At 41.6% G+C, this 14,658-nt stretch overlaps 1 protein-coding gene across 2 annotated transcripts in view; it reads left to right on the top strand.

Annotated features, from left to right (window-relative positions):
- Positions 1-14,658, top strand: part of samd12 (sterile alpha motif domain containing 12) — a 127,868-nt gene that overhangs the window by 33,448 nt on the left and 79,762 nt on the right. For both annotated transcript variants that reach the window (XM_080862252.1, XM_080862253.1), the window contains exon 3: positions 4,231-4,360. In XM_080862252.1, coding sequence (XP_080718378.1) covers positions 4,231-4,360 — 130 coding nt within the window. The remainder of the gene's footprint in view (positions 1-4,230; positions 4,361-14,658) is intronic.

Genomic DNA, 14,658 nt, shown 5'->3' with positions numbered 1-14,658 from the left:
TGTCAGAAATTATGTTTTGGTTTTTTGTTTTTTGTCTGCTGTTACAATAGTTAAAATTGTGTTTTTGCTTAGTTGTCTTATCTGTTTTGTGTCAACACTGGTTCATCCCTTGAGTAAAGTGCCATTTTTATGCCTGAGTGATTCATAGGTCAGTGCTGTTAAGTGGCTTAGCAAAGAAAAGAGAAAACCATTCCTTTAAAAATGATCAAGTACAAAGGCTGGAAAATCGGTGCAAAAGCAATGTCCAAAAAAATACTTTGAAAGACCTTCAGAAAGCCTAAAGACAACAAAACAACAAAGTCTGGTTGTTTAGAAGCAAAATATTAAGAAACGCTGACTTTTACACGCAACTTTTGGTACTGTGTGAACATTACTTCCATTTTTTTTTTTCATACCTGTTTAGGACAAAAAGGGAATCAGCTACGATTTATTCAACAAACACCGCTGCGCCTAATGAAGGCTACTAGACAACGGTTTTAAATAAAAGGAACAGCACTTTGCTATCAAATAGCTATCGAGTATTTGTTCTGCCCTTGTGTGCATTTGCTCAATAAATGAACTCTGCCACTTTATATTGTCCAGGGAAATATCCAGAGCCGAGGTTGAATTTGAGTTATTTCTGGTAACTAAGCAAAACTCAGACGAACTAATAAATCTGTTTCACTTCATAAGCTCCTTGTGGTCAGTTTAGCACTAAATTCAAATTATTGACAAGACAATGTCCTTACATGAGCTAATTGCTGCTGTAGTTAACATTTTTAATTGAGTGAAAAGCCATTTGACCCTGCAATCAGCCCGACAATCTTGGAGGCAAAATGAAAACCGCGGCACGGGGATGAGGGGGGTTTGCAGTTCTCCTAAGAAACAATTATTGCCGTACAACACCACTGCCAAATTCACTCTCTCAGTCACATGGTGTTTGTCTCTGGAATGCTTTTCAGCGCTTTTTAATTCCCAGCTCTTTTTTGTATTCCAATACTGTCCTCACAAAGGGGCCATGTGATTGCCTCTTGATTAATTTAGCTGAGTGCATTCATATTGGATCTTTAAATGCTTATCAGCGTTAGTGGGATTACATGCTTCATTATGTATGTAATAGTTGTTTTTTTCCAGTGTGACTGGAAATGTATGTTTATCGCAGACTCTGGTTCATCTTAGGGTTGTGCGTTTTCCCCCCAAAAGGCTTTATTTCTCATCTTTTAATTTTTGAGGTTGTCCTTGCTCTGTTGCTAAGGTAACGTGAAGAATACTGGAAGCTCTACTGGGCTTTCAGATATCAATTAAATCCAAGGACATCACAACACTGTACGCATATCGGCACAGATAGCGGTCATATAAATGTGCCGCGTGCGCGCGTATGCATTGCATTTATGCGCATTCCTTCCAGTGTGAACGCATTTGTGCGAACGGGCTGCACATGTGGATAAATGCGTGCGTCTTTGTGTGCTCGTTCCCAGACGTATTCCACTTAGAAATAAAGCGGGCTTCCTCTCTCACCCCTGCGCTGTCACTCAAAACTCTAATTGGCCTGGAGTCTCTTGAACACGGCTCTTTGAGCATGATTGTACTCTTGTTTTCTTCTCTGTTCTGTTTTCTCTCCGCCCTTTGGCTCTGCAGGCTGGCTGGCAGGCAGAAAGGCACCGGCTCACCTATTGTACAGGCCCAGGGAACACAGCTATGGGCTAAATCAGTGCAGAATGTAAAACACAGATGGCCATTGACTCACAAATGGGTTCATGGAAAATGAGAGAGTCTCCTGTGTCAAACTCTGCTGAGTCTACCATGGAGCACCAGGCTTTTTGCTTTTCATTCCTCTGGATCATCTGTCAGTCCGGCCATCCTTCACACTCCCAGCCTCCTCTCTTTTTTCTTTTTCCTCCTTTTCTACACTCTACTTTCTCACATGCTTTCATAACACACACACACACACACACACACACACACACACACACACACACACACACACACACACACACACACACACACACACTCCTCTCTCTCTCTCTTCTTTTCTTCTCCATCCTTCACTCTTACGACATCCTGGCCTCCCTCTCTCTTTTGTCGCCTCAGGCTTATAGTCGGGGTTAATTAGCATTGAGTTGAGCTGTGTTTAATGGTTAATGTGGTTTCTTCCTGTAATACCACACCCTCCCCTCTCTGCAGTTTCTACACCTATCCTTTGCAGGCTGCCAAGCAATCGTATTAAGAGAGGCGGCCTCGCCTTTCTGCGTACATAGCTACCTGCTTTCTTTGGCTGTCTGTCACTTCGCCTACCTACACGGGATACAGACCATATGCCCAAATCAGCATGTACACATCCCTCAATTTCTCTTTCTCTCAGGGATGCCGCGTGATGAGTGGGAAGGAGCGGTGAAAAGACACCGAAAAGGCAAGAGTGAGGTAGCACCATATAATAAGAAACAGGTGAGAGAAGGGCGATGGGAGAGACGAGGGCTACAATATGCGGGGAGAAGAAGTGAGAAAGACAACGCGATAGATCTGACAGGGCCTGCGTGAGATTGAACGTTGGGGAGAGATGAGACGGGATAGAAAGGAGGAGCGAGAAGGCACAAGCCGGGAGAAATGCTGCCAGTACCTGCTGCTCTGCTTTCTTTGGGTGGAGGAAAGAGGGGGCTTCCATTGCTATGCCGCACCACACGGCAGCCAGAGAGCAGGCTGAAGTGGAGGGGAGTGGATGTGAAATTTTAATCACCTCTCTGTGTTTGTAATTTTAGTAGCCCCCTCAATCAAAATCAAATCCATTGCCAGCACTTTCAAGAGCAATCCGCTGGCAGTCTACTGCATAGCCTGCTGTTGAAGTAGTGCGTTTAAATAAGAAAGGTGTCTTGCAGCAAGACTGCAATGCAAAACAGAGAAGTGTATGCATGCACTCGTTCATAGTTCTCTGTCAAAACTGGCTACAGCTACAATGTTATAGGTTTTGGATACTATTGGCCCTGGATAGCAGTAAGTGTTGGTCCTCTTGTGCTTTTACAGTATGATATCTGTCTTTCTTATGGTCTAGTTTATTCTTTTTTTATTTCAGATGCCCATACAGAAAGAATAAAACACTGCAAGACTTCCCAGCATACAGCAAAAGTCAGTCAACAAGAAAACTAACAGGACACTTGAAGGGGCATACTTTTAATTTCCCTCAGAAGTGCACTAATAGTTTAACTCTTCATTGCCATTACACGTAGTACAATGAAAGTGTGGTACTGTCCCACATCGGCGCTTAAAGAAAGCCTAGCAAATCACAATAAATAATAAGATATACAGAGAATAACATATGTTCAATATGTGCAGAGACATTTGGTGGTGTTGATGTTGGCTGGTCTACTGCTTGTGTGGAAATATTCTTATACTGGTTTGGTGCATTTGCAGCGCTCAGAGCTTGCATGCATTCTTGACATCTGTAATTTTGATTAACGTGCTTATCAGGCGTTAAAGCAAATAATCAAAATAGAAAACTTAAAGTTATCCTCTAAGCTTCGTGTTATAATTCAGGGGCCAAATTTCCGCACATGTAAAGAGACGACAGCACAAGGTGTTCATCTTCTAGCTGCTTATTTCGAGTCCATGTTTTTGATCCCTTTGTGTTTCTCAGTTTTCTCCTCACAGAATTGATTTGCACAAATTAACACCACCTTTCTCTCAGTCATCATTTTTTTTGTGTGTGTTTAGATACAGATTTTTGTTGTTGTTGAGGGAAAATGAGCCATTTAGTGTTTAACTTTAACGCAAGCGATACGTTTCTCTGAGCTGTACAATGTGAACATATGTTGAGAACATATGTTTAATTCATACATAACAGTGTGTGTAATTCAAAATTTAATATTTTACTTTGTGCTGAGCTCCCAGCTGTAGATTTCATGACTGTCTTTTTAAACATTTTTCTGGAGTTATAGTGTAAAAAAATCACTTATTAGCCATTGATCACTGATGCAGAAGGGAAAATGTCACAAAGCAGCCTGTAAAAATTCAGATACACTAAAATACAGTTAAGAAGTGAAAGTGGCATGATCCCACCAGGTCAAAACGGAAAACACTGACACATAACAGTATTTTACCTGCATCTTCTAGATCAAACGATTTGACCAAAAAGAGGAAGCGGTAGTCCATAAACGTCATAATCAGGGTTTATTAATGGTTATAAATGGTGACTGTGTAAAAAGATTTTAAAATAAGGAGTTCTTATTTTTTTTATTATTATGTTTGTATCTTATACAGACAGGATATGTGAAGCTGTCCAAGCCAGTGGCCCTGTGGACCCAACAGGACGTGTGCAAATGGCTGAAGAAACACTGTCCCAATCAGCACCAGATCTACAGCGATTCGTTCAAACAGCACGACATCACAGGTAGTTTTTGGCACCTGTACAGTGGCTTCATTTGAGGAGGTTTATGGCTTATTATCCACGGGTTTCTAGTAGCTCGTTGCTCTTTTAAAACCTGGTTGATTTTTTTTTTTCCATTCACATTCATGATCAATAGGATAAGACGAAATGGATGTATAGATACTGAACTGCTATATCCGCTATATGGACAGTTTAGTAGAACTCATAGTGGCGGCTTTTAACGTAACGTAACATTACAAACATGTTTCCATTTGATATCAGTAATTAAATAAGTGCACTTCTGAGATACTCACTTCCTGAGAGCTCTGTGCAATCACAGAGGTTAAGCTAACTGTAGAATTTAAAGATTTAGCATTTCCTGCCTGGTAAACTCCAATTTTTTATTACCGGCTTATTTAGAAAAGGTGCAACATGCATGTGTGAAGAGTTTAAATATATTTGCAGCCACCTTTGTCAGACCTCTGCTAACTAATTAAAGAAAGTAAGAAAAAACAAAGCAAATCTGTTTTGCTCCTGAAAAAGTGCTAAAGTGCAAGTAACATGATATGCAGCAAATATCACAACGTTAAATCACTGAATATCTCTCTTTAAATGAGGTTTGGAGTCAAGTTCATGAAACTGGTACATTTATCACATCTGCTCTTGACAAAACCAGATCTCATTCATAACATCCCAGGTGCTCTCTGCACCCACTGTCTGCCACCTGCCACCCGGCCTACATCCCTCGCTTCCCACTTTCAGCGTTCCCGCCGAAAACAGCCGGCCATGTCAATCATCTTCCTAACGAGGCTACTCAAGGTCACTCTGACCTAACGACACTCCAGCCCGCGTGGCAACAGACGAGCGCTAATTGCCGCACTCTCTACCTCTCAGAGCACGAATGATCGCATTAATATGTTTATTTGTTGCTGTCGAGGACCTCCTCGACTCAGTGACTGGCTGGCAGGATAAATCACTTGGTGGTCATGATGAGTGGTGTAATGACCCACGCTCCCATTTCACCCGTTGATGCATTTGTTCTGTTATACGTCTGCATAGAGGATTTTGAGATTTAGCATCTCCTGTTTAATGGCCTGAAAATATGAATCTCGCCGCTTTGCAGCTCAAGTTGCAGATATATCTCATCACCAGCATAGAGGTCTGAGAGATCCACAGTTCATTGCACGCTTGCTGAACCACTGCTGCGTTTTTGTTTTTTGTTTTTAAATCCGTTTTCAAGCGAAGGCATTTCAGCAGATTTTATTTTGTTTTCTTTTCACTCAAGGTAAAAGCTAAAAGTGATGTATTGACGAGTCACTTGTGAAACATTAGCTTCTGGTTTCTGTGGACTGATTCGGAGCTCGTGTGCTAAATAAAATATTTGCCGATTCAGATGACTTACAAGGCAAATATAAAAGGATGATTTAAAGGGCCTGCCTCTGAAAACACTCTTAATCACGCAGTTAGAGCGCTTATCCATCCACTCATTTGAAATTTCTCATGAGGTCCATATCTGAATACGGAAAAATTAATCTAACTTTAAGATTAAACACCTCTGTGTGCCTAACAATTCTAGTGCATCCAGTTAGTCTGTAAATTAATTACACTTTTAGTCTCCCAGTTAATAAAACCCTGGAACCTAGCTTCCTAATAGTGTATTAACTTAATGACCTGTGATTGTTATTAAGGTGTAATAATGTTTGCGGGCTCTAACAGGTGTGGAAAGGGTTAACCAAATGAAAACTCATGCTCATATTGTACACACACACACGCACACACATATACATTCACGCTGGCACAATTAGGAGATAATGACATGCACAAAACCTGCAAGTAATTCAGTTTGTCTTCACATTGAGCATTAATTAACAGAGCCCAATTAAAACAGGCCAAGCCACACCAATTGGGCTCACGAGGCAATTTGCATCCCAATCAATCTTTGAAATATTATGCAGATATTTTTCTGTTCCTACACTCTATTAGAATAAACAAGGGGGAAACAAATGATGGAATATTGTTGTGGAAAACAATCATGCGTAGACAAACAAACAGTGAGTATGAATACATTTATAAGAGCATGCAGGCGTGCGTCTGAGAATATCTATTTGTTCAGTGTGCTTGTCAGCCATGAGCTGTGACCCTTGAAAATCAGAACCATGCGTGCATGTGTGTGTGCGTGTGCGTGCACATGTGTATGCATGAATAGATTTTTGGCTTTTTAGCATCGGAGTCTCCAGACCGTAGCAATTCTTGACTGTATTTTCTGACAGAAAAGTCAGCCCTCTTTTTGGCTGCCAGCGGTACTCAATCTCACTTGTCTTGGCAACGTAGTCGTCCCTTCATAAAGTAGCAAATCAATAAACGGTCTCTATTTCAGATCATAATTCAAACAGGCATTTGTGTCCTCCCGCTCCTGACATAAAACAGCGGCGAGGGAAATGCATTTTACTGCGGATCAGGACTGGTGCAACATTTTAACGTTGAGCGACTTCAGTATGCAGCAGCTGGCTTCCTTCTAGGCTCCTCTAACCTCTGCCAAAGAAATCAATGTTTCCTATCCTCCCTCCAGCCTCTGCTGCCAAGAAACCCTTTCCCTTCCTCAATCTTCACCTCCCACCCCCAACAGAGACGGCAGCGAATTTGACTTTAACACTCAGCTGCCATTAAAAATGCATTAAAGCATATTAAGGCATAATTAGATATTAGTCCCTAATCCGTTGTAATTACAAAGACAAAGCTCTTTTGGTTGAGAGAATAGCTTGGCATGGTAAATTAGTTAAACACACCGTTTCCGATACTTTAGATGTAATCAGCATAAAAGGTGCGATGACATAGGTAATCAGAAGCAAAGAGGATGAAGGAGGAAAAATGGGCGAGTCGCTATTAACTTATATTTTCTGTCAGAGGAGACCATTACATCACAGTGTGGAAATTCAGAGTGTCTCTAAGGGCGTACAGTGACTGAATTAGAAGCAGCTGTGGAGGCTGGCTGCAGGGGCTGGTTTTAGAAAACTGTCGAAGATGGGGGTCCAGATTTGAGTGCAGTGTTTTGTTTTGTTTTTAGGACGAACCACATTTATACAACAGTTTTCAAGTTGGGATTGGATGAGATGGTAAAAACTTCCAACCGGTTGCTGTCACACTAGCATATGCCAGGGTATTTGTGGTGGTGTTTGTGTGCCTCAGGGTTACTCGCAGGGTGCTTTTTTTTTTTTTAAAGTTACCATCTGTTTATATTTATAGTTTCATAGTTTTAAAAAAATGTGAATGTGTCTTGCAGTGAAAAGCACTTTGAATCGTCATCAGGACAAAAAAAAACTGTATAAATGTAACTCATAACCTAAAGAGCTTTTGTTTCATGAATGCAGTGATTTCTACAGACTGCTTCCAGGTAATAGATGAGAATGCAAACAGCAAATGAGTCAAAGGGACTAACGTGGCTCCAAATCAAGTGGCGAGCCACATAAAAGATCCATCGGTGGTTGTTGTTTGAGTGATGGAGTTGTGCAGTGAGCTGATAAGCTCTTAGGGGGACAATCTGATCCACAGGCAGAAGGAATCATGGTTAATGAAACCATTAGCAAGGCGATTACATGTCAGTGTGTTACATGTTATTAATTACTGTCCTGCCAATTGCATGTTTAGAAAATGGCGTTCTTAATTTTCTTCATATAGAGAATTAAAAATTAATCTGTAGAGACCGTGAATGACTTGTCGTTAAATAGTGATATAATAATAAACTGAAAAGAGATATCCGTTTATTGATGAAAAGAGGGAAAAAAATAATGTCTCGGCCCAAAAGAGAAGCGCAGATATCCAAGTGATTGCAGCTCGTGTACCAGTGAGGCTTTTGTAACGATTTTGAGAAAATAGGACATTTATTCAAAGGCAACTTATCTCATTGCCACTATGTGTTCATATGATTACAGTCTCAAGCACAGTAATCGTGTCACACTGTTCTGCTTATGTCTCCCAAGTATTTTACTAGTGTGATTCAGCAATGGAAGCAAAGCCTGAAAGCAGGCAGTGCCTTAGAGAAGCCTGAAGGCATGTGCATGGCTTTTTTTCATTTTTTTTAAATGTTCTTATTTTATTTTTATTTTTTCTTTAATTTTTGTCTTTTTTTAAAGGACATGCATTAATTATATACACGAATTAGGAACCCTGGTTCCAAATTGCTTCCACTGCTTTAGCCTCCCTGTGAGTTATGATGAGGAGTAGGCAACGTGATTGGAATTCATATCAATTTACTTCTCTTGAATAATGTTAACTTGGGTTTATAGGGGTGTATACTGAGCTCACTCCTGTCCTCACTCTACACCTACGCCTGCACGGCCACTAGCATCTACAATTTCATTGTGAAGTTTGCGGATGACACAACAATGGTGGGTGACAGTTTACAAGGAGGATGTCAGTGCCTTTAAACTCCAGTGCTAAGACTACCATCTCACCCTAAATGTTACAAAACCAGAAGAGATGATAGTGGACCTCTGGAGGTGTAGAAGAGCACATCACCATCACCATCAAGAGTGAACAGTGGAAAGAGTGAACAGCTTCCGTTTCCTAGCTGTACATCTGGCAGACCATCTGGTCAGTTCATACAAACAGCATACACCTTCATAGTCAGCACAGTGTTACATCACGCAGCGCAGCATGGTGGCTGCGGTGACACCGGTGTGACAGCAGCGCGGTGTGACCTGTGTGACGTCACGCAGCTTTCGCAGAGGTCAGCGCGTTGTTACGTCATACAGCCATCGCGGACAGCAGCTCGGTGTTACGTCAGGGGTGTATACTGAGTGTTAGAGTCAAATTGTTAAATGTTGTCATTGTGTTACTTAAATTTGCAAGTCTTGGTTCAAACTATATGGTCAAAGACATTCTCCTGTTTCTATTGCCCTCCCCAGGCTGTTGAATGGTGGAGGAGGCTATAGTGTTTTATTATAGGGACACATCCTATGTGAAGGTTCTGTTTTAAACTTCCTGCCTTTATGACCCTTTGGTGAGCAGGAGGTCAGACAAACGCACCCCCAAACACACACACACTCACATGCATACACATACACGCACATGCTCGCACATACATGCACGCACATGCACACACGCGCACGCACACACACACACACACACACACACACACACACACACACACACACACACACACACACACACACACACACAAAGACACAGTGTTTTAACCTTTTATAGCCATGGGGTTTTTTACAGTGGGTGTTTGTGTAAACTGTGTGTCACAGAAATAAAAGGCTGCAGGGGGAGATGGTTCTTCAAAGTGGTCTGACACCGAGGGCAGAAGGGCTGCTCTGAGATCCTTCCCTTGCTAGCATGTGAAAACCCGGTTGAGCTGTTCGTCTTGCTTCGTTAATGGGAATAAGTCTCTAAACCAGCGGGCCCTGTGGAAGCACAGACCCAACACTGAGCTCTCTCCTGTCCTCACTCTACACCTACGACTGCACAGCCACTAGCATCTCCAATTTCATTGTGAAGTTTGCCAACAATTCAACAGTGGTGGGTCTTATCACCGGTGTCGCGCGGTGTGACGTCATGCAGCCTTCATAGACGGCAGCGTGGTGTTACGTCAGGGGTGTATACTGAACTCTCATGTACTCACGCTACATCTACAACTGCACGGCCACTAGTATCTACAATTTCATTGTGAAGTTTGCTGATGACACAACAGTGGTGGGTGATGGTTACAAGGACGATCTCAGTGCCTTTAAACTTTATTGCTAAGAGAACCATCTTACCATCTTACCCTCAATGTCTTAAGAAATAGTCCTCCAGGCTATCTGAAGCCATTCAGGAAGAAGAGGCTGAGGTATGCCAGAGAAAAAGAACCGAACCCAAAATCTGTGGCAATGTGTCTGATGGTGTGATGAATCCAAAGATCTGGTTCAAGTTGTTATCAGTAAAGAAGAGGTCAGGAGCAAGGTACAACAGTGTTTACAGTTATCTGTTTAGGTTCTGTCTTGATTTGCGCTGTATTTCAGCCCCAATATATATATTTCATGCTTATTGTCTGTGTGTATATGTGAAGATGTTTGTCGCTTAGCTATGATTTCAAGGGGTTACCCTGAGGATGGGGTCTCTCATAGGTAGTTCAGCAGACCAACTAACCAATCACATCTTCCTACCATCCTCCATCTTTATGGCTTCACTAGAAAAACCTTGAATAGTTTACAAGTTTTCCCTTCCAAGTAACACCTGCCCCATATATAATATCTCATTCACAAAGTGGTGTATGGAGAGCAATGTGCAATACTTGTGAATGGCTTGTTTTTGTGTAGGGTAAAATATGGGCTGTTATCATAATGGCCACTTAAGTGGATGGTGGCTTTTTTACGTGTCAGCCTGAATTGCTGTGATCTATTCAGCAGGACCAAGCTCTCTGCAATAAATATTTTTGTGTAAGACATCTGATTCTCCTAAATGTTTCCTGCATCAGTAAAACTAGTCTCACAAGGTTTCCTTAACGCCATGCACATAGGACTGTATATGTGTTTACATATTTTGCTTGCCACATTTTTAATACCTACTATTTAGAAACTACGAATTCACAGTGCGTTTTAAGTGCAGCATGCCCATGCGCCACATAGAAATAAATGCAATATAGAAACATCAAAGGCCCAGAAAATCTACAGTATTCCACCAAAAAAGTAAATATTACCCAAATATAATTCTAGAATAATAACTTTCTTCTTCCTACTACAGCAATAGATAACTTGATAGTGTAGGTGAATTCAAGGTTGGTATGACAGATTCAAAGCAGGTTTCACCTGGGTCATCACAACCTCTCTGGCTCACAAGTGTATCCAGCAATCTACTTCATCTCGCAGAACGGTAGTTATCTAAAATGACAAGCGATTGTCCTTCCATAATAACCATCGAAAGATGGCTAGTTATTGCCACGGCAAACTTCAAGTCATCTCAGTAATTTAGATGGATTCCACAGTGTTAGAGTCCAAGTGAGCTGTCTGCATGTTGTTAGCTGTGGCTATCCAACAGAGTTGCAGTATAATGATCGGCAAACTTAGAATACATCAGTAATGGTGAAATCAGCATGAGGCTACTACTGATGTGACAAGTGGAGGATTGAGGCGGCTTATTATCTGTCTGGGTGCATGTAATTGTGTGTCTCTCCATCTCTGGTGGGACTGTCTTCATTACTTAGACTGAACCTTGTTCTCTCTAGGATTATAACTGGGCTTTTCTCCTACACTCTGCATTAGCATTAGCATTGGATCACAGGTGCTCAGTAGCTCTAGTAGCCTTTTAGCTCCAGGGCTACAGGCAGCTGCGTGACTGAGACAATCAGTTGCCATTGACTTTAAGGACTTCAAGCTGCGCCACATCACAGTGAATACTAGTGAAGGATATGCCCAGTGCTGCCACAGTTTTGTCACTGCACGCTAGTTGAATCCAATTCTGTTATCTTGGTTTTATTCTTGAGGGGGATCCTATCACATATGGCAGCAAGAAGTGTACTGGATATCCAGCGCTCAACACTTGCATGGCTTGTTATGCTGCGCTTGACAGATTGTCGTGCGGGTTTGGAGTGCAGTTTTCCAGATGCAGCTCGGTGACATTCATCCCCAGAGGACACCCATATGAGCACAGCTGAGAAGGAGATTTGAGATGAGTGACTGGTATGGAAGACTTACCTGAGGAAAAGTCTTAGAATACATTCCTGCTCCGTATCGAAAGCTTTGAGCACAGCTGCCAAAAATTGTCAGGGCTGAAAAGTGCCATTTTGGAAATTGGAGGCAGAGGACTGTTAATTTGCTGCCTTTGTACTCCTGTCCTTACACATGGCTGCCTCACACACAGCCATAATTAGTATGCCATTTTAGCTCCACCTGCAAAATGAAGTGGGCTACTGCAGGATCAGTGTCTGGGTGTGAGTGCGTTGTCTGTATATGTATTTGTGTTTTTGCGTGCGTGTGTGTGTACAGATGCACTTTAAGCTCCCATTCATCACTGACTATGGTCACGCTATAGCTGCAGATTAATCTGCAGCCCAACACTGCTGCTCACCCACCACTCATTAATCTAATTCCCAGGGACAATGTGTTTGTGTGTACGTCGGTGTGTTTTTAGGAAGTATGTGTGCACAACATGTGTACCCATATTTGGTTTGTGTGTTAAAATACACAGAGTATAATGAAAATAGAGCACCTCATCTCCCTGCTGTTCAACACTTGAAATTCAGACATTTGTGTTGCAGGTAGAACATGTGCAGCAACACATATACACCCTTTCCTTTTAACATCCTACAGACACAACTGATAGACACATTTTCAAATCGCGTGTAAAAACACTAGAGTAGAACAAACTCTGCCTCTGTTTCTGTGGAAAATAGTTCAGTGACAAGGGTATCATCTCAATCCTCTCAACATTCAATTCACTACATGGTTGACCTGAATGAGTTGGGTGGTTGTTTATATTTGTATTTATTTTTTTGGATGGTGGTGGGTTGGGTCTCTCCTTATAGGCCTCAGGCAACTAGTTTAATGGCTTAGTTACACCAAAGTAAAAATAAGATGGCAACCTCCAGTTGCCCGGTGATTTACAGCAACCAGCTCATTGCCCACAGGTTGCCTGATGGGAGACAGCCTGTCTCCGAATAAATGAGGTCTGTCTCACACTCACTGCATTCACTCCCAGACAGATGAGGCAAATTTCTAATTGCAGACAGCTGATTGCCAACAGTTTGCAATCGTTGCCGGTATCAATTGGTTGTTTTTTTGTTGTTGTTGTTATATTCCTATATAAAAGCAAAGTTGCCAAGGGCCTTTGTCCTTTTTCAGTTAAATCGCCCTCCTGCTGCGACTTAACTGCTATTTGTGGAGCAGCTTCTGAATTTCTGTTTCAGATCTATGACTTTCTTATTGGACACTTAAAGTAGATTACCATATTTTCCTCACTATAAGGCGCAATTAAAATCCTTTAATTTTCTCAAAAATGGACAGTGTGCCTTATAATCTGGTGCACCTTATGTATGAATTCTAGTTGTGATTATTGACCTCTAACTGATTTTATGTGGTACACGGTGCTGAAAAATCTGTCAAAAATGTTTTGGTATGACTTTGGTAAGCTACAAAGCCGCACTGCTTGATGGATTGTCGGAGCATTAGTCGGGAGCCTCGCTTACCCAAAGTCAGGTCCCAAAGTCAAACAAACACTGCAGCATCACTGAGATTTTAAAACTGTCTAAATTCTTTCATCTTTAATAAACTGATCAGCGTTGCTGCTTTACCAGGTGTAACAATTAATTTTAACATCCAGGCATCCATGAAAACAGAATTTATTAACTTTAATGGAGTTAGCAGGCGTTAGCTCGCTAGTTTCCACCTAAACATGATATAGCATGTTCTTACTGAGAGATTTCTGAAAAAATTAAAACATACAGCTCTGCTATCACTTCCAACATAAATGACAACAGAAAACTAAACAGCAGTGACTTTTGTAGGGTTACTGAAGTTGGACTAGCTGGTATATAATGATGTGCTACGTTACAGCGACACAGCTATGTTAGCATAACAAACAGTGAAGCTGGAGGATGAATGCTAACTTTTTTCCACTCAATAAAAGTTAACGTGAGGGTTCCCGATGGTTAGGGACCAGTGTTGCCAACTTAGCGACTTTGTCACTATATTTATCAAGTTTTCAGACCCCCTTAGCGACTTTCTTTCTAAAAAGCGACTAGCGACAAATCTGGTGACTTTTTCTGGTGTTATTGGAGACTTCGTCATAAATAAATCTCTTCTTTATGTCTCTTCCCCGATGTTATTTCTCTCTCGTAGGTTACAATTACATTAGCATGGCCAATTATGCAAATTAGGCAATGACGTCATTTAGCATTTTCCTTACTGAGGAGTTGGCAACACTGTTAGGGATAAATGCGATCGCATGGCAGGATGCTGTAAACGGACCAAATTTCAGTCAGGAGAACAACTTAGATAATCCATCAACAATACGAGGTTAGTCATTAATATACTGCAACAACACGGGAATAGAGCAGCTGTGATGGAATTCAACATAAATGAAGCAATGGTACGGAAGTGGAGGAAGCAAGAAGAATGAGTTGAGTAAAGTTTGACTTGATTTGTTTCACTTAATGCGCCTTATAACACGGTGCGCCTTATGGTCCGAAAAATACGGTAAATGTCCAACACTCATAGTTGAAACAGGGGTGTGTGTGATGTCCCCAGCTTTGTCCAGATCACCACAGCCTACAAATGAATTAACTGGATAAACACCAACGGCGCGTCTGCAACAATGACTTGCCACAATTCATCAGTTTTTGC

Source organism: Rhamphochromis sp. 'chilingali' (assembly GCF_963969265.1).
Source record: "Rhamphochromis sp. 'chilingali' genome assembly, chromosome: 17".
In the NCBI taxonomy this organism is placed as follows: domain Eukaryota; kingdom Metazoa; phylum Chordata; class Actinopteri; order Cichliformes; family Cichlidae; genus Rhamphochromis; species Rhamphochromis sp. 'chilingali'.
The sequence above is the reverse complement of the archived record's forward strand: the minus strand, read 5'-3'. Positions and strand labels throughout refer to the sequence as shown.